The following is an 18,040-nucleotide window of genomic DNA, read 5'->3' as shown; positions in this document are numbered from 1 at the left end:
AGCAGGACAAATGAAAGATCTGGTATGTACAACATAAGCCCGCTACTTAAGCAAGCACTATTCTAACAATCAATAGAGCTCATCGACAAATGTGCAACGTGCAATGTCCAATATCCAATGCCCATCGTCTATCTATAATATATCTATATATACACTATTCGATCAAACTCTTTTCCATCACCCAATCAACCTGTTCTTCATCCCCAACTTTGAAGATCCTCTCTCCGCATTTCCTAAATCCACTTTTCTCGTAGAACTTTATCCCCTGAGGATGTTTACTATACACTTCCAACCATATACTACTATATCCCCTGGCTCTTGATATCTCCTCGGCATGATGGAGTATAGATTGAGATAAACCTTTACCGTGCGTTTGGGTGGACAGGTATATCCGATGTAATTCAATGGGGCTTGAGGTGAGGGTCAGACAATCTTTGATCGATTTGAGCCGAAGTTGAATTACACCTAATAATATCTCGTCTTCTTCCTTTTGGGTTGAAGATCTGATAGATACAGGTACGGAAACAGCTAAGATCCAGATTGAGTCATCATCCCGAATTTCTCTTTCGATCTGCTGATTTGATAATGTGTTGGATAGGTACTCTTGTAAGTCCTCGTTTGGTAAATCATGAGAAAACGTCTTGGTGAATACTTCTTTTAGAAGGTTGGAGAAGGACGCAGCATCGGATGGTTGGCCGATACGGAATGTACGAGGGATAGAGCATGGTCTCGAATTTGAACTTGAGCTCGGGTTTGGTGTCGGGAAGGTCATACTGGTACTGGTATGAAACGGCTCGAGGGTCATTCTTGTTCACTTGAAAAAAAAAAAAAAAACCTTTCACGATACATGCAGCACAGCAGTATTTGTGTCGTTTTGCGTAGTGATGAGGGGATTCCATTGAAGGAGAATGCGCATACGGCTAAATCAAAACATTAGAGTAGAGATCAAAAAGAAACTCGCGCGTCTTGTTGACAATTTGTATCGAGGCAAAATTAGCCGCATTTCATACCTCCTATCGCTCGATTGACTCGATTCTTCCATAAGGTATGTATGGATTGAGAGCAATGTATATAAGAAGCGATACCAGCATGGCGTATCATCATTAGCAGGTCCGATTGTTCCTGGTCCTGTTGATCCACTCAAATACGAGAACAACGATCTCACCACACACCATGACTCATCCACCTACCGAGCCACTCACGCCGATATAACCCCTCCGGGTACCTCTACCTCTACCTCTACATCGACGCCCACATCAAACAAACTCGAATGGACCATTCGTCAAGGTACATCAGAAGATGCCTCTGCGATCTCTCAATTGATGATAGAGACCTTCAGTCGATCATTCGGACATTCATGTACACCCGACGAACTTGAGAAATACTGTCAAACGACATTATCGATTGAGGGTATAAAGAAGGATTTAGAAAATCCATTATGTACTTGGTTATTAGCCGTTCCCCAGTCATCTTCTCATGAGCTGTTAGGTATAGCTCAACTTACTCGCGAATCATTCGAATCATGTTTAACTCTACCCAAGCCAATCGAATTACAACGTATTTATTTGTCCTATGCCGCCCACGGTACTGGTCTGGCGACGGACCTCATCACCACAGCTGAAGATAAGGCTAGACAAATGGGATTTGAATCTATATGGTTAGGAGCATGGGAGGATAATCGACGTGCGAAAAGGTTTTACAATAAGATGGGTTTCAGGGAGGTGGGCGAACATGTTTTTGATATTGGGGGGAGTAAACAACGGGATGAGATTATGGAGAAGTTGTTGTAGATCAGTATGCGTGTAGATAGTTGGATAGTTCGATAGATATGTAGAAAAATACAATGGCGTGTTAGAAAGTACCAACTGCATTGTCAGGTAGACATTGGTACGATATGTATTGGTTGCTTCTGTATCTTTTTGATGATTCACCTACATATGATGTTGTGCGCGAATTGTGGAAGTGCCGCTGTATAGTTTATACCATCTCAAGTTGATTCCCACGCACGACCACCGTATCACGGCGCGTATATGAAACAGTTCGACATTTATCAACGACCGTCTAACATCCACACTGCAGCTAAGGCCAGGCGCAGGACATATCAGTAGTGGTGACTCGGCTTCGACGATATAGCATGAACGGAATGGACGAGATGAATTGCCATGGTATTTCTGTTTTATAAGAGATATGCATGGGGTTCCTGTAAAAAGAAAAAGAAATTTTATTGACTTTCAATTTTTACTTTACTTTAGGATAATCTAAAAAAACACATTTGATTGAATTCGATTGCATTTGTACAATGACAAAAACAGATTTGTTCGATTTTTGAGATCAAATCAAATGGTTTAAGAACCTTGAGGAGCTTCCTTGTAAGAGATAGCTTGTTCTTCGTCTATATGGGACAACAAGATAATATAAGTAACAGTTCTTTTATCGCTTATGTTGACTGATTAATAACAGCCACTCACCCATAGCAGAGATGATGGTAACCATAAGATCTTTACCGGCTTCAAAGTCAGATTCGATTTGTTGACCAACTTCAGAGTCCGGGACTTTGACGTCGTCTTTGGAGTTACCGTCAGCGTCCATCAAGTTGAGGAAACCCTGCAAATCGTTCAGAGCAAAGTCAGTCAGCGACAGTTTTCTCAAGGCCAATATGATAAGATGGGTAGGCAGTCGGCTTGGCGGAAGATACGAGGAGCGGGCATTATAGAGAACGGTAAAAATTGATAAGATGGGGGGTATGGGAAGGAGAGGCGATGATGGAAAGTGGAATGGAAGGGGCCACTCACATCTTGGATATCAAGAAGTTGGAATTCTTGTCTTTTAACGTTGGGAACATCCATGTTGTGGGTGGAGGGAGAGATATCTTCGAGTTTCTTTCCGGTGAAGATCTGTACAGGAACGAAACGAAACGAGATATAAATCAGCATGAGTCTAGGTTAAAGGGTCCTGGTTTGAAGTCGACCAGATACTCACGTCGATAGCGACAAGGTGGACTTTGGCGTGACCGTGCTTTCCGGTTTTAGAGGTAGACATATCAACGATCTTACAGGGTCTTCCCTTGATGACTACGTGACCGTTCTTTCGGAGAGCGGAACATTGCATACTACATTATGCATTGACCGAATCAGCTCACCTCTTCGTCAACGTGATGCTGAGCACACGACTGGGGACAAACAAAAGACTCACGGGAAGGTCTTGGAAGCACCGGCACCGGCAGCTTCGAAGGTTTCGTGGTGTTCTTCCTCAGCCATTTCTGTTGGGGTGGCAAGCACAGGTGTTCATCCATACGTCAGCATATTCGCCATCAACACCGCTCGGGAGGTAAACCAGTCAATCGATCAATCAATCGACCCCATCAACAGGTTATCCAAAACTTCCATCGTTCCTCTTCCTTTCCCTTTGCCTTTCTTTGGCCAGATTGAATATAGACGTTGCCACTCACTGGATAGTTCTGATATGTTTTTAGAGAATGTAAGAAGGAGAAGTAAAGAGACACTCGAAAGCAATGTAATATTTTTAAAAAGAGAGGAAGAGGGAAAAAAGCACGAGTTGGACACGATTCCAACTGAAATTGCATTCAACCAATGCGAGTATCTGCCAGTGTAGTGTAGTAGTGTAAGTGGTGCAGTGGTGGTGTGGTGCGTTGCCCCCCCTTTCTCCTGTCCCTACCAGAAAAAATAAAAGAATTCAATTTTTGTAACTCGGCGTTTTGTCGGTGTTAAGAGGAGATACTGACTGTGGCATTCCGAGTCATTCGCGTCGTGTGATGATGCTCGTAGCATGTCATGTTTACTCGATACTCACTTCAAGTGCTTGCTTGCTTCTAGCTTGGATTGCCCCTCGACTTTCCATCAATCGTGAAGCATCATCATGCAGCCCATATAAACATCCGAGCAACACCACCATCCTGTAGATTCTGCCATCCTAGTCAGCCAGTCAGCACAGGATGTCAGCGCCAACACCCGAGGCAGTCCTTCATCTGGCCACTCTCCATACACTCGCTCAAGCAGGTTTCGCCTCCACTTCCCAAGCGGCTTCCCTCACTTTATCGACCGTCATACCCAAACACCTCAAGGTGTTAGCTACAGCATGTGTGGAACGAGCGACCTTGGCCGGTCGAGGCAAAGTAGCTGCTATCGACGTCGTAGACGCTCTGGATGATTTGGGGGTGAATGTAGATGAATTGATAGATTGGGCGGTGGATCAGAATGGAGATCATTTTGATGATACTTCGATGGGTGGTCTACAAGGTAAGCTCGAAATTGAATGACTCCCGTTCGGAATTCGCAGCTGACGGATGTATAGATTATTTGCGGGAAGGACTGAGTGTGGAAGAAGGTATAGCTCAGATGAAACTTGTTCCGAAGGATGAGTTAGAGCAAGCTGACGAGGATGAAGAGAGGGAAGAGGAGCCGCAGCAAGATGTTTCTCAAGGTGATGAAGATATCACGATGGATCGATCTCACGAGGACGAAGAGGTCAAGGTCGAACCACATACAGAAGAAGAAGTGGAAGAAAGACCATATATATACCGGCATAAATCGCCTGATTTCTCTTGGCTTCCACCTTTACCTTCAACCAACAATCAATCTGAACATATCCCCAGTTCACCCAATCCTGATGATATCGATCAACCGTCATCCTCCGAAGCTGTATCTCTTCCTGCACCTTCCCAATCCATAGCCGACCGATATCGACGTCCAATCAGCTACGCTTCATCCCAACTATCTCAAGCTCATCCATTTCATGATCCACCTCAACCCCAACCCTCATCATCCATCCCACTACCTCCTGCACCGAGCTCTTTGCCCACTTTGATATCTACCTATGCGTCCATCGCTTCTGACCCATCTATAACACTTCGTCAAACCGATCTCCGACGTCAGGCAACCGAATTACTGCGTCAGACCATATCGACCGTCGATTCTTACTCTCCTTCACCAACTTTGACTTCACCTATCCCACCAGTGAGGGCAAGTTCGATTGTCCCTTCTCATTCAGATATATTACCTCAGAAACTTCTACCTGTCAATCCCAATTCGAATTCGACTTTGGGTCCAAATCGTGGATTGTTGAGTTCAATGATACATCAAATCAATTCACCCAATTTACCTTATACCCTGAGAGAAAGATTAACATCCCTTAGACCACCGGTAGTTCAAAATAGGAATGATCAGCCAATCTTCTATAATGATCCTGTGAGAGGTCCTGATGAATCATCTTTAATGAAATTTAAAGGCAAACATAACGCGAATACCAAGACGGAAGGAGAAGATGGAGTTGGAGTTGGAGGAGAAGAAGGGAAAGAGATATGGTTGAAACAAACTTGGGATTCAGGTCCAAGGGGAATAGATAAATGGTCAAAACCTTTTTTACCAAAAGGAAAGAAAGTTATTATACAGCGTGAAGGTGAGAAGAAACCTAGGATGGATCCTGAGGATATTAGACGAATACAGGAACAACAAGAAAGAGAATTAGAAAAGGAGAAAGAGAGGATGAAAGAACAGGAGAATGCGAATGGGAAAGTAAAGGTTAATCTGAGATTACCTAATTTCAATGGGAATAGTTTGAACGATAGTCATCAATCGGTGGGTTCAGCTGGACAACCCAATGGGATTTCAAACATGAATGCAAGTACAAGTCCGAATCCATCTGGTCAAGCTACTACACCAGGAATCAAAATTAAACTAGGTGGTGGTGGTGGATTTAGTAGTAGTATTACTAGCCCGCAGAAACTGTCGATATCAACGAATAATGAATATCCAAGTTCGGTAAATCCATATTAATGCATGATATATATCTATTGTACCATACATGTATACTATAGCTTTGATGTATCTTGTAATTAATCGTCGGAGCAAATATTATTGTCGAACACCACCAACCGATGTCAGTGAACCTGCCCTTGCTATGTACTTGTATCTCCGTCTAGTATTGGACAATTTGTATCTTACTTTATATCTCGTCGATTAGAGAGACGTCACATAACATGCATCTTCATCACTATCACATATTCATCCACACCACTCACACTCATACATGCTTTGTAACCTAAACTTGAAAAAGAGAAAAGAAAGAAAAACTAGACTGAAGAAAATGACCAAAAAAATTACGAGTGAAAAGACAGAGAGAAAGAGTATTCACATAGATGGATGCGAATGGTATTATCTTGATTTATTGCTTGGATACGTAGTAGAATTTCTTTTTTCTCACATTAATTTGATTATTTTGACAGAATGATATTATCTATCTTAGACTCTTGTTCTAATGAGTTTGAGTTTGGTTCTGGGCACCATCTTGACCTTGAGCTATTCATCATTCATTCCCATAAATCAGCTTCCTTTTTCTCTTTTCCTCACTTTTTTGGGGGACTAAGTATCGTTATGAGAATCACTTACAGTAATAATTACCCCATCCACCAGTTTGGTAATATGCCGCGGCGGCCGCAGGATCCCATTGACCTTGGGCGGCAGCAGGTTGTTGAGCACCTTCTTGACCCGGTACACCAGGTACACCCGTTTGACCTACTTGACCGTGACCATGGGCATGTTGAGGGGTATGATGTCCACCGGGTTGACCTGGTTGACCTGGGACACCCGTTTGTCCGTAGTTGTACCCTCCGTAGTAATTGTATTGGTTAGGGTAGCCCATTTGTTGGTGTTGCTACATAGAGGTCAACATGAATGTTAATTAGCTTTGATTGTTTGTTCATGAATATATTGCTGTTTTCGTATGATATCGTATTGGATGTAAGGAAAACTATCACTCACCATGGGATAAGGTTGATGACCACCTTGACCACCTTGAGCACCATCCGCACCTTTATCTTTACCCCAAGAACACTTGATTGGTCTACCGTGGACAAGTTGATTTTGGAGGTGGGTAATGGCCAAAGCGGCATTTTGGTGGGTATCAAGTTTGACGAAAGCGAACCCTCTATCGGCTTGCATCCTAATCTCCACAATATATCCATAACCTTGGAACAGAGGGATCAAATCCGCTTGAGTGGTGTAAGGGATAAGGTTTCCCACGTATACGGTAGTGTTATATTCTGGAGTTTGTTGGGCGACAGAATCATATTGGAGAGCTGTTGAACCGAAATTCGAAGGTGCTGGTGAACCACCTCCCATTCCTCCTCCGTATCCGCCCATACCTCCATTAGAACCCATACCTCCTGGTCCTCGGTTGGTAGCAGTTCCAGTTTGAGTCTTTTGGTTGGCCCAGTTAACTCGAATAGCTCGGGATCCTAACCATTCGCCATTCATAGTCGCAATAGCTTGTTCAGCGTCGGCTTTTTCTCTATAGATCCACAAATTGTCAGCTTCTCCTTCTATATCTTCCATACAGAGTATACTCTAGCAGTCCAAGAGACTCACCTGAACGATAGGAAACCGTATCCCCTAGATTTGCCAGAGTTCATGTCCCACATAACCCTAGCCTCTGACATACTTCCAAAAGCACCAAAAGCTTTACCTAAAACATCATCATTGACTTCCGGAGACAAGTCTCCAACGAAAACATGATAATGATGTTGAGTATCTTCTTTGTTTTGATTTCCTTGATGAGCCCAATTGACTCTTACTTCAGCATCGAAAATCTTTCTACCATTCAAAGTTTGGAGAGCTTGTTCGGCCGATCTCATATCTGCATATTCGACAAAACCATAATTCATTCCACCATGTTGGAAATTTCTATCTTGAATGATCTTAGCTTGAACTACTGGACCTGCCACGGCGAAGATTTCGGTGAGGATGTAATCTGTTACTCTTGCTGAGAGGTTGCCGACGTATAGATGAGGTTTTTTGGGTGCTTCTGCGGGTTGTCCTGGTGTAAGACCGTAGGGTTGGGGAACTTGACCTGGGACGGGAGGTACCCCGGTAGGGTTGGAGGCTGGTTGAGGTTGTCCAACGTATTCCATTTTTTGACGATGTTTGTTTGTTGATGAGATGGAGAAAGTGAACTCGAGGGAATTCTTGATTTCGATTTAGTTGAGAGAACAGAAAAAGTCGAGATGTGATGAGATACGATGAGAATGAAAAACCGATGACCCGGAATGACACGAGAGAGACAGATAGAGAAGAGAAAGAGAAAGAGAGAGAGAGAGAGATGAGAGAGAAAAGGAAATATGCGTGTTTACTTTTCAGGCTGCGGTATGCAATTGGGAAGAAGAAGAAGAGGAAGAAGAAGACGAGCGATGGGCAAAGAAAGGAGATGGAAGGAGTGAACCCAAGACACGCTGTTGCGGCCCAACATCACTCAACTACAGGCGGCCAATGCCACACAGCGGAGTTATGGATCATAACACCGTACCACCAGTGACGCGCTTGATGCCACGTCCACTTGAATGGAATGGCCTGTATGGATGTAGTCCAGCTGCATTCGTGCTACACCAGACAAGTAACATCAAGCACAACACTATCGACAGCTACATTGCTCAGTCTCAGTGAAGGCCCATCAATAAACCCAGCAGAATGGTGAGCTGCCTGGTTCGAGCGTGTGAGATTCAGCTAACATTGCCTCAGGTCGTTCTCGCCGCATCTATCTGTACGAGGAGTGGTAAACGTGAGCTGAATCTTCATTGTCTTGTAATCAGTCAAGCTGACGACAATTATACCTACAGCCCTCCTCTCGAGGCAATTCCGACCTATGCCAAGATCAAGAGTCGATGGTCTCCTCGCTGCTTTCCCCAAACTCATCCCTGTCAACTCTCAACACACCACCGTGGAAACCAACGATGTCAGATTTGTGTATCAACCTTTTGAAGAGTTGTATGTTCTGTTAATCACCAATAAGGGTAGTAACATCCTTCAGGTGAGTTCAAGTCTCACTGATAGCAGTAGACTCTGTAGTATAGGACTGGCTGATCCGTTGACATCGATAGGATATCAAAACTCTTTCACTCCTCGTTCGATTGATTTCCTCCCTTACTCCAGCGATGTCCGAACCAGCTATCCTCCATCACGCATTCGACTTGTTATGCGGATTCGACGAGATAGTTTCGTTGGGATATAAGGAGAACGTATCCCTATCTCAAGTGAGGAACGTCCTGGAAGGAGAATCGCACGAAGAGAAGATTCAGGAGATTATCGCAAGAAACAAAGAGGCAGAAGCGAAAGAGGAATTGAAGAGACGTGCTAAACAATTAGAAATGCAAAGAAGAGAACAACAACGTCTGAATCAAGCTAGTTCAAGATCTTCTTTACCTGGTGGATATGGTGGTGGTGGTGGACAAGGAGGTTATTCGAGTGTACCTAGATATGATCAACCTCCTCAACAGGAATATCGAACTTCATCACCTGCCGTTTCTTCTCAACAACAACAGCAAAGTCAGAAACCCAAGTTCAGTGGATCAGGTATGAAATTGGGTAAGAAAGGGAAACAATCGGATTTGATCAATGCTGCTCTTGGAGGTGAACAGGATGTAGAAATGGATGAACCTGTTTATCAGCAACAGTATGAACCTGAGCCTGAAGTTGCGGCGGAGACTGAAGTTTCGGCTGATGTGTTGGAGAAGGTTGAACAAGATAGGTGAGTGTATCTTTTATGGCACTTGGATGACTTTGTCATAAGGTCATTACGACTTGGGGCATGTTTGCTGACTTGCTTTACCCTCCAATATCAGCATCCACGTAACAATCAAAGAACAACTATCCCTAACCCTCCTCCGAGATGGAGGTCTGGAATCATTCGAACTCAAAGGTGATTTAGATCTACGAATCACCGACGCAGCTCAATCCAAGATCAAATTGACGTTATCGCCCAAGGATTACTCTGAATTGCAATTCAAGCAACATCCCAATGTGGCTAAATTCACTGGAAGTGACAAGGTCATAGGATTGAAAGATCCCTCGAGATCGTTCCCTGTTGGACAAGGATTGGGGGTACTTAGGTGGAGGATGACTTCGAAAGATGAGAGTAATGTACCTTTGAATGGTGAGTTTTCCTCCTATCGCATGGTAGCATATGTGGTATATATACATAGATATAACAATACGTATGATTCAAGGGAGACGGATAGCTGACAGGTCGATTTCTGCTTTTAGTCACCGTTTGGCCCCAACCTCGAGGAGATGGTACTTCAGATGTCGCAGTAGAGTACGAGCTCGAAGCTCAACATCTGACGTTGAAAAATGTTGTCATATCCATACCCGTTCCGTGAGTCCACTTCGTCAATGGTATGCTTATGTGTATAGCCTGAGATACTGATGTTTCATTGATATTTTTAGCTCCGGCTCCCTCCCATCAGTGACGGGCGATGCAGACTGGCGACTCTCTGGTAACTCCTTTGTATGGACCATCGACACGATCGATTCTGAAAATTCGAATGGATCGTTAGAATTTAGATGTCAAGGAGAAGCCGATGACTTCTTCCCTGTCTCTGTCGGATTTGCAGCTTCAGGGTCTTTAGCTGACGTCGAGGTGAGTAATTGCTGACCACTCCGAATCCATGTGCGTATGCTGAATGTGTTTGGGGTCGTGGGGGTTAGGTCGCTAAAGCTGTGTTGATCGAGAATGGTGAAGAACAAACTTTCTCACAGGAGAGAATTTTGACTGTTGATAAGTACGAGATTGTATAGACGGTCATGGATTTGCTAGATCATTCGCAGTATCATTTCTGAAAACTTATCAAAAAGGGGGATTCCACCAGAGGATACAAGATGAACAATTGCGCCTTGACCAAGTAGATGGTTGGGTCTGACGAAATTTGGATATTGGCTTCGCCTTATTTGTATATGCATATTATTATGTGACTGAACATCTTCAATCGGGTAGCAACGTCATGCATCTGGTGTCTTGACAATGGTTTGACGTTTTGAGCCATACGATCGGGAAAGAATCCATGCATGTCAGAGGAACAGCAGTCACCACCATAATTCTCTGGATGTACTGTATCACCAACCTGACGCGTCGCTATGATCTTCATCGCACTCTATCTCCCCTCAAGAACAAGAACCGTTCAAGATTAAGATATACCGCCCTTGGTGCATTGGGTTTTAAATTTTAAGAGAGGAATCTTCGATCGTTGTAACACCCCCGTTCCTTCTGATAATTTAGAAACTCCAACTATGTACAACTATGATGTTTGACTTGTGTCTGCGGAAGTCTCGACTCGTTCCATCAAGGTATTAGGTAAGTTTATATATAGGAACGTGGTCATTTACTACATGTGTATTTGCATACGACCTGCGCGTGTGATTTTTATTGGGTTCTGGCTCTTGGCCCCCTTGGCACAATTAAACAACGAAACATCTCTCTGCTTTGATTCAGGGTAAAAATCACAAATGGGTTCAAGCCTACCGCACCGAGAGACAACAGCATACTCGCACATACCCTGACATACATGGAGAAAGAAGCTGTTTTGCTGTGACTATGAAGAAGATCTCTCCTGTCTTTCTTTCATGTTCATCATCTCTTCACCATACTACACATCTAATCCATCGCCATACATACCATACTTACGACCACTCACCAACACCGCCAATATAGTCCGACGAAAGTGAAGAGAAGAGGATAGAAAACATACACGTTGATCGCTGTGTTTTTTCCGTCATCTTTGCTCCACGCGTAGTCAGATATAGGGAAACCAAAAACAAACAATAAGAGATTGGAGTGAGTGGATGAACGAAACGGCTAGGTGAGTTTACACACAACCTACTATGGGAGTGTACTGTACATATATATACTGTATGGCAAGCATAGAGGAGTAAGGAGGAAGGAGGAGCGAAGCACGGATTCTTCAATTGGATCTACCTGTTTCATCATCACGCTTTGACCTCTACTTCTCATGCAATGTCCCAAAGTCTCGGCTGTTCTTCGTGTCAGTCATCGTCCTTTGCTGATGGTCTGTGCGATACATGCTATGTCCTATGCTTTGGTTCCTTTACACTTACCTATACGACGCCACTCCCACTCTGTCCTTTCTCTCCATTACGCTGACACCAACAACAACAACTCTGACTCTGTAACTCAACAACCACCACACCTCTTCTCACCCTATCCCATCATACACCATTTACTCTCCACCTTACCCTCTCGTCATCACGAACACCGCCATCACAACTACAACCACGACAGCATAACTCACACTCATTTTCACCCAACAGCAACAGCAAAGCACTGAAAACTTAAACTTGTAAATCATCAACACTCGTATCCTTTCATCAATCCTACACATACGCGCGACACCTTCTTTTCATCTCTCACCTCCTTAGCTTGGATAACCCAAACCCGCTGGACGGCCCTCGCCAAATCAGATCAAACCAATCCATCAATTCTCCAGTCCATTCTTGACTACTTCCTCTTCTCGTCAAAGTGTCATCACCAAAAGAATCGGTCGCCTTCCATGTTTTATCTACCTCACGCTCTTTGACAATACCAACACCAACGACAACGACAACAAATAACAAACGATCTTGTGTAGGGAAAGATAAAGAGAGAGCCTACGGGCTGAGATTTTCTGGAAATATGACGGGAATGAGGTCATCAGGATCTAGATTTGGATTTGGAAATGGACCATTGTTTCTGATCTTGGTTTTATGTATTATCGGACAATTGGATTTGGTGTCTGCCAATGAACACTCGTCATCGAGGCTGGAAAGAAGGTCGAATCATACTAGAGGTAAAAGACAAAGTTGGATGACGGGAGAGATTGATGATGTGGATAATCAGTGGAGGAATAGGGAGAGGATCAAAAAGCAATTAGACCTCGATTTAGATGGTGAGTCTTCCATTGTTTGCTCTGTACCACCCAAAATAGAAGGGACGTTTGATTGATTGCTGACGGTGTGAAATTTTGGATTTGTGGTTATTTCAGCCGATGTGGGATTATTGGATGGTCTGCTTGACCTTGCAGCCTCACCATCGGATACAACATCTACTTCTACTATCGAGTCGTCATCGGCAGTCACTACTTCGTCAACGTCGACGTCGGCGGAAGGATCTGCCAAATCAACTTTGGCTTTTACCACTTCGACTATAGAGTCCACTTCAACTTCCACTTCCACTTCGACTGTCGAACCAGCATCAACATCGACCTCCATTTCTTCACCTGAACCCACCTCGACCTCATCAGCGGAATCAACATCCAGTATCACCACTGAAGCTGCTTCCACCTCTACTCCAACCTCAATATCGGAAGAGGCATCAACGACTACAATCGATGCAGTTGGTAACACTATAATAAGTAAGTCCAAATTCAAGCTCAAGCTCATGTATAATTTCAATTTTCAAGTGACTTCTTTATTCAACCTTAATGTTACTTCTATTTCAATCTTAAATTTTCAATTTCATCGATATTTTCTTTCTTCAATTTTATCATCTCATTTTCGAAATTTTCATAATGGACAATGGCGATGGCATTCGCCTATAATATTCGCAAGTGCAAGGAAGTTACCTCCAACTCACTCAAGACACACGTCAAGATCAAGATTAAGAAATGCTCGTTTCGCAAATGGACACAAGAGGCAGGAGAATGAATGGGCAGAAGGAGGTGGAAACGAAAACGCATCAACAGGTGTTGAACCCACATCAAGTGAACGGGACGAGTCTGCCAGTACATCAGCAACATCACCTGTCGAATCTTGGTCCGAATCTACCACTGATCCGGCGGCTCAACCTACTTCTTCAAGTTGGATTGACCCTGGATCTATCACCTCAAATGCAGCGTGGGAATCAAGTAATTCTGCTTGGTCGTCCCATGCAGCTACTGGAGCTTCAATACCATCTGTCGAATCACGGTCAGAGGAGCCAATGCAGTCTACTTCATCTGCTTGGAGTGATTCGACTTCGGGCATTTCGACATCTACCTGGTCCCTTGAAGCATCAATCAGCGTGACACCGACATCTCCTTCGCTTTCCCAGTCCATCACGGATTCGGCATCTTCATGGAGCGATCCTGCTATGATCACTTCCAGTTCAGCATGGGAAATAAGTAACTCTACTTGGTCATTAGATAATCCAGTGATATCATCTTCCGCTGAGTCTGTCCCTCCTTGGTCTGATACCTCAGTACAAACCTCGTCTTCTGCAAGGAGTGAATTTAGTACGTCTCCAACTACTGCTCAATGGTATTCGGCGACTTCGTCATCGACCCTAACTCCAGTCGAATCTACTTCAACCTGGATGGACTCGTCAATCCTTTCTGACACCTCGACCCTCTCATCGGCGTCGTCAACGGGTGACTTTTCGACGCCCTCCACTGAAGCCACAGAAACGGTGGAATCTTCCTTGACCTCATTTAATTCGAAACCGAGCTCAACGGCCACATCGGCTGCCTCATCTTCTTCGCCCAACGCAACGTCGCTTGTTGAAAATCCATCAACATCTACGATCTCTGTGGCATGGAATTCTAGCTCAGCTGCGAGTTCACCTACTTGGTCGGACGGCATATCAGCTACGACGCTCACGAATCCAGATGGGCATGTTACAACTTCTGTCTACAATATCTCGACATCATCTCCCTCTTCTGTGCTAGATCCCATATCTCGGCCCTCAGAGACTTGGTCAACTTCCGCTACCGATTCCTCATTACAAAATATTTCGACTTCCGGGTTAAGCCTTACAAACACGTCATCGTATCTTGAGGCGACGACCGCTTCCACCTCAATCTCCGAGTGGGTTTCTTCAACCACTTCCAATGTTGTCACCACCATGCCTGATGGGCAGGCGACAACCTCAACATTGGTCTCACCTCCATTTACATCTACCTTGGACTTACCTTCTACCTCAACCCAATCAGCAGCATGGTTTAGTACTAGCATCGCAACGTTTGGCATCAGTACAACCATTGCAGCGTCTTGGAATGAATCGACGGCATCTTCATCTTTTGGAAACTGGTCATCAGTGTCGGAATCTTCCACTCCCGCCATCACTGCTCTTGGTGTGTCTAATGAGCTCGCTTCATCTCCGTGGGATCAAACAATCAAAGGATCCGACACGGTCTCTTCTGCATCATCACCTTGGCTGATTGCAGATAGTTCTGCAAGCTGGAATTCCTCTTCATCTTGGACACCGGCTTTGACTTCTACTTTCGCTTTTGCTGCCACTTCTTCCAGTAGTTCTCTTCTTGAACCTTCATTTTCTTTGACAAATTCTATTACCTTCTCTCCCTTAAACCTCACCCCTTCGCGTGTTTCGTTTTTCGAGACTCTATCTTCAGTATCTTTGTCCTCAACTTTCGCAATTCCTTCTACCACAATTTCGAAACCTTCAACTACTGATTCAAGCGCGATTCCACTCGCTCCCGCTTTCGTTGAAACCTCAATAGCTAACACTGCAACATCCACTTCGATAGCTTCGGAAACAGAACCAGCTACTTCCACCATTGCGACTTCTTCACCGGATAGCGCCACCGCCGCCGCTACTTCTGAAACGCCTCTTGTCAGCGTTGGAGCTAGTATTGCAGGTGAGGCTAACAATCGTCATACCCTTGAACCACTAAACTAACTCATGTCTTCCTTTCAGCTTCGGTCGGTACGAGCGACCCCCCCTCAGCGGCTACCACGACTCAGCCTGCTGCTGAAGCCATACCCTCGACTACATCCAGTGAAGAACCGGAATCCAGCGAGGTAGCAACATCCTCTCAATTGTCATCAAATGAAGCTGCCACTACTAGTGATGCTCCAACTACTTCAGCTGTGGAAACATCGAGTTCATCACCGACTGAAAATTCTGCTGCCACTTCAGAGGTTTCCCCACCCCCCACAATCACTGATACTACCTCCACAGCCGACCTGACCAGCCCAACGCCTTCTGTCGAGACTGTGCCTGTCACCTCAGAGGTAGGAACATCAGCCACAAGCACCACCGAACCAAGCTTCTTACCGGTCACCAGTACAAGTGAGGAATCGGCTCAATCCGCCTCGAACGCTTCCTCTGTCGCCACTGAAACCGAATCTTCTCTCACGGAACCTACTTCATCGCCTTCACTTATGACGGATGTTGAGAGTTCGTCTGCCCCCTTCACTTCAGTCGCTTCATCCGTATTCGAATCTGATGAGCCCACCACTTCATCAACCCCGACCGCCTCGGAGTCGCTTAGTAATGGAACACCCACTACCCTATCGCAAGAGCCAACCACCATCATCAATGGCTCCGATGCAGGCACATCCTCCGGAGTATCAGCTACTGCCACTGCTAATCCTTCTGATGAGGTCTCCAGCTCAACGTCCGGCAATGAGACATCGGCCACTGATTCGGTTTCCGCTATCCCATCGGATGCGATCAGTAGTATTTACACCGCTACTTCGACTCCTTCGGTCAACGGGACTGGTGTTAGCACTTTCGTACCTACCTCAACAGAATCCGAATGGAGTTCAGCATCTGTCACTGCTTCATCGACATCATCCTATAACGTCACCAGCACGACAGATGAAGCTTACACTCCTACGCAAACCTGGTTGATTGGTTACACTCAAGCGTCATCGACTGAAGAGTGGACTAGCGAGTCTACTTCCGACACTCCTACTACCACTGGTACCAAAACCACTGCCACCACCAGTACCCCTTCGGTAGCTACCATTCCTAGCAGTATGCCAACGTTGATCGTTCCTGCCAACTCGGTTGCGAATGATGCTACCGCTGGCTCGGGCGGAGAGGACGATCCTATCCAGGACAAGACCTTGATTGCGATCTTGCTCTCGGCAGATTACTATCCTTGGTGGTTTGTAGTCAACTCGTCTGATGCTACATCTCAGTTGCTCAACACTTTCCCTACTTTGATCAGCAATGCGCTTGAGATCGATACGTCCGACGTGAAGACTTATGGTCTTCAAGTATACCAACCTGCCGCCTGGGATGGAGATAAGACTTCGCTCCTCACTCAATACATGTCATACATCCCGACCAAATATTTTGATACTCTCAACGCCTATATCAAGACCTCTTCTTCACCCCTCTACAATCAGACGGGTATAGAAGGTGCTTTGGCCGCTCAGATCAACACTGCTTTCCCACTTGCTGCATCCTCTGAGACCGCTCCTCAGTCGTCGTCGACTACCAGCGGATCGTCGGATAGTAATAGGAAACGAAACATCATCATCGGAGTCTGTGTTGCCATCGGAGGTATCTTGTGGATAGGATTGGTCTATTGGATCTACAAGAGAGTCAAGAAATCAAACGATAAAGCGGTTCACAAGAGATTATCCGAGCACATGTCGATGTTTGGTGATCATCGACCTATGTCTGAGGTGTACGCTCAATCTAATTGGAACGGCAATTCAAGGAGGGTGTCGATGGCACCTTCCATCGCTGCTAGTGAGGTTGATGATCGACCCAGTTCTTTCTACGCTTCACCATTTGAGAACGACCGATCAATGAGGGAACAGCAAAGACTTGAAAGAGAGAGTTACGGTGCGTCTTCGTCCAATTATTCCGGCTCGGGAGATTCGAGGTCACCCACGAATCCAAATTATGGGCCTTCCGTATTTGGTACTTCCTGGTTCCAGAATCCCCACCAACAAGGTCAATCACAAGGTAGATCGAGAATATCTCAGAACCCATTTGAGGACATTGCCACCAGGTCTTATCTTGGTACATCCACTTCGAACATGAACCTGAATTATAACAACCAACCTCATTCTCCGACTACTTTGAATAGTTCGATTGGATCTCAACAGGGAGCGAAGAGGAGAAGTGCAGTGGGTAAACCTGTATCGAAAGCTTTGATCTCTAATCCTACTTTGCAAGCGAATTCGTTGGAATTCAGGGATTATGGTACATTACGTGAATAGATCTGTTTGTGAAATAAAAATTAAAGGATGGACAATAGAATGAACTCTTCTAGCAACTTTTACGGATACGCCTTTTGCTATCAACAACCAATTGAAAACACTTAGGACATTAATTAGAACCTCCCCTTCCCTCCTCCTACCGCATCCTTCCGCCCTTCCCAACCCTCGATCTTCTACTCGCATGAATCATGGCTGAGCCAAAATAAAGATACCATAGGATCATCACAATTATATACTTTTATCTGATCAGGTTTCGTTTATCGTTCTACCATCAGCTTTTTTGCATTCTGATTTCATTTTTGTTA

The 18,040-nt window shown here is 44.8% G+C and overlaps 7 protein-coding genes across 7 annotated transcripts; 4 read left to right on the top strand and 3 right to left on the bottom strand.

Annotated features, from left to right (window-relative positions):
* Nucleotides 1-154: 154 nt before the first annotated feature.
* I203_107647 (uncharacterized protein) lies at nucleotides 155-772 on the bottom strand (the record flags this gene model as incomplete). The annotated part of the gene is made up of 1 exon (XM_019145720.1): nucleotides 155-772. The coding sequence occupies one exon, from the start codon at nucleotides 770-772 to the stop codon at nucleotides 155-157; it is 618 nt and encodes a 205-aa protein (XP_019005539.1).
* A 136-nt stretch (nucleotides 773-908) lies between these two features.
* Nucleotides 909-1,790, top strand: I203_107646 (uncharacterized protein; the record flags this gene model as incomplete). Its single annotated transcript, XM_019145719.1, has 2 exons — nucleotides 909-979; nucleotides 1,046-1,790. The coding sequence occupies 2 exons, from the start codon at nucleotides 909-911 to the stop codon at nucleotides 1,788-1,790; spliced, it is 816 nt and encodes a 271-aa protein (XP_019005538.1).
* A 555-nt stretch (nucleotides 1,791-2,345) lies between these two features.
* I203_107645 (eukaryotic translation initiation factor 5A) lies at nucleotides 2,346-3,257 on the bottom strand (the record flags this gene model as incomplete). The annotated part of the gene is made up of 5 exons (XM_019145718.1): nucleotides 2,346-2,392; nucleotides 2,469-2,604; nucleotides 2,793-2,894; nucleotides 2,980-3,109; nucleotides 3,193-3,257. 5 exons carry the CDS (start codon nucleotides 3,255-3,257, stop codon nucleotides 2,346-2,348), a joined length of 480 nt encoding a protein of 159 aa, XP_019005537.1.
* A 695-nt stretch (nucleotides 3,258-3,952) lies between these two features.
* On the top strand, nucleotides 3,953-5,792 carry I203_107644 (uncharacterized protein; the record flags this gene model as incomplete). The annotated part of the gene is made up of 2 exons (XM_019145717.1): nucleotides 3,953-4,256; nucleotides 4,312-5,792. The coding sequence occupies 2 exons, from the start codon at nucleotides 3,953-3,955 to the stop codon at nucleotides 5,790-5,792; spliced, it is 1,785 nt and encodes a 594-aa protein (XP_019005536.1).
* Nucleotides 5,793-6,270: 478 nt separating this feature from the next.
* Nucleotides 6,271-7,924, bottom strand: I203_107643 (uncharacterized protein; the record flags this gene model as incomplete). Its single annotated transcript, XM_019145716.2, has 4 exons — nucleotides 6,271-6,314; nucleotides 6,405-6,669; nucleotides 6,777-7,305; nucleotides 7,383-7,924. 4 exons carry the CDS (start codon nucleotides 7,922-7,924, stop codon nucleotides 6,271-6,273), a joined length of 1,380 nt encoding a protein of 459 aa, XP_019005535.2.
* Nucleotides 7,925-8,477: 553 nt separating this feature from the next.
* I203_107642 (uncharacterized protein) lies at nucleotides 8,478-10,583 on the top strand (the record flags this gene model as incomplete). The annotated part of the gene is made up of 7 exons (XM_019145715.1): nucleotides 8,478-8,568; nucleotides 8,627-8,817; nucleotides 8,888-9,534; nucleotides 9,629-9,939; nucleotides 10,050-10,161; nucleotides 10,233-10,425; nucleotides 10,494-10,583. The coding sequence occupies 7 exons, from the start codon at nucleotides 8,478-8,480 to the stop codon at nucleotides 10,581-10,583; spliced, it is 1,635 nt and encodes a 544-aa protein (XP_019005534.1).
* Nucleotides 10,584-12,471: 1,888 nt separating this feature from the next.
* I203_107641 (uncharacterized protein) lies at nucleotides 12,472-17,735 on the top strand (the record flags this gene model as incomplete). Its single annotated transcript, XM_019145714.1, has 3 exons — nucleotides 12,472-12,724; nucleotides 12,821-15,409; nucleotides 15,469-17,735. 3 exons carry the CDS (start codon nucleotides 12,472-12,474, stop codon nucleotides 17,733-17,735), a joined length of 5,109 nt encoding a protein of 1,702 aa, XP_019005533.1.
* Nucleotides 17,736-18,040: the final 305 nt, after the last annotated feature.

The sequence above is a fragment of the Kwoniella mangroviensis genome, chromosome 2 (genome assembly GCF_000507465.2).
Source record: "Kwoniella mangroviensis CBS 8507 chromosome 2, whole genome shotgun sequence".
Classification (NCBI taxonomy): Eukaryota; Fungi; Basidiomycota; class Tremellomycetes; order Tremellales; family Cryptococcaceae; genus Kwoniella; species Kwoniella mangrovensis.
The sequence above is the reverse complement of the archived record's forward strand: the minus strand, read 5'-3'. Positions and strand labels throughout refer to the sequence as shown.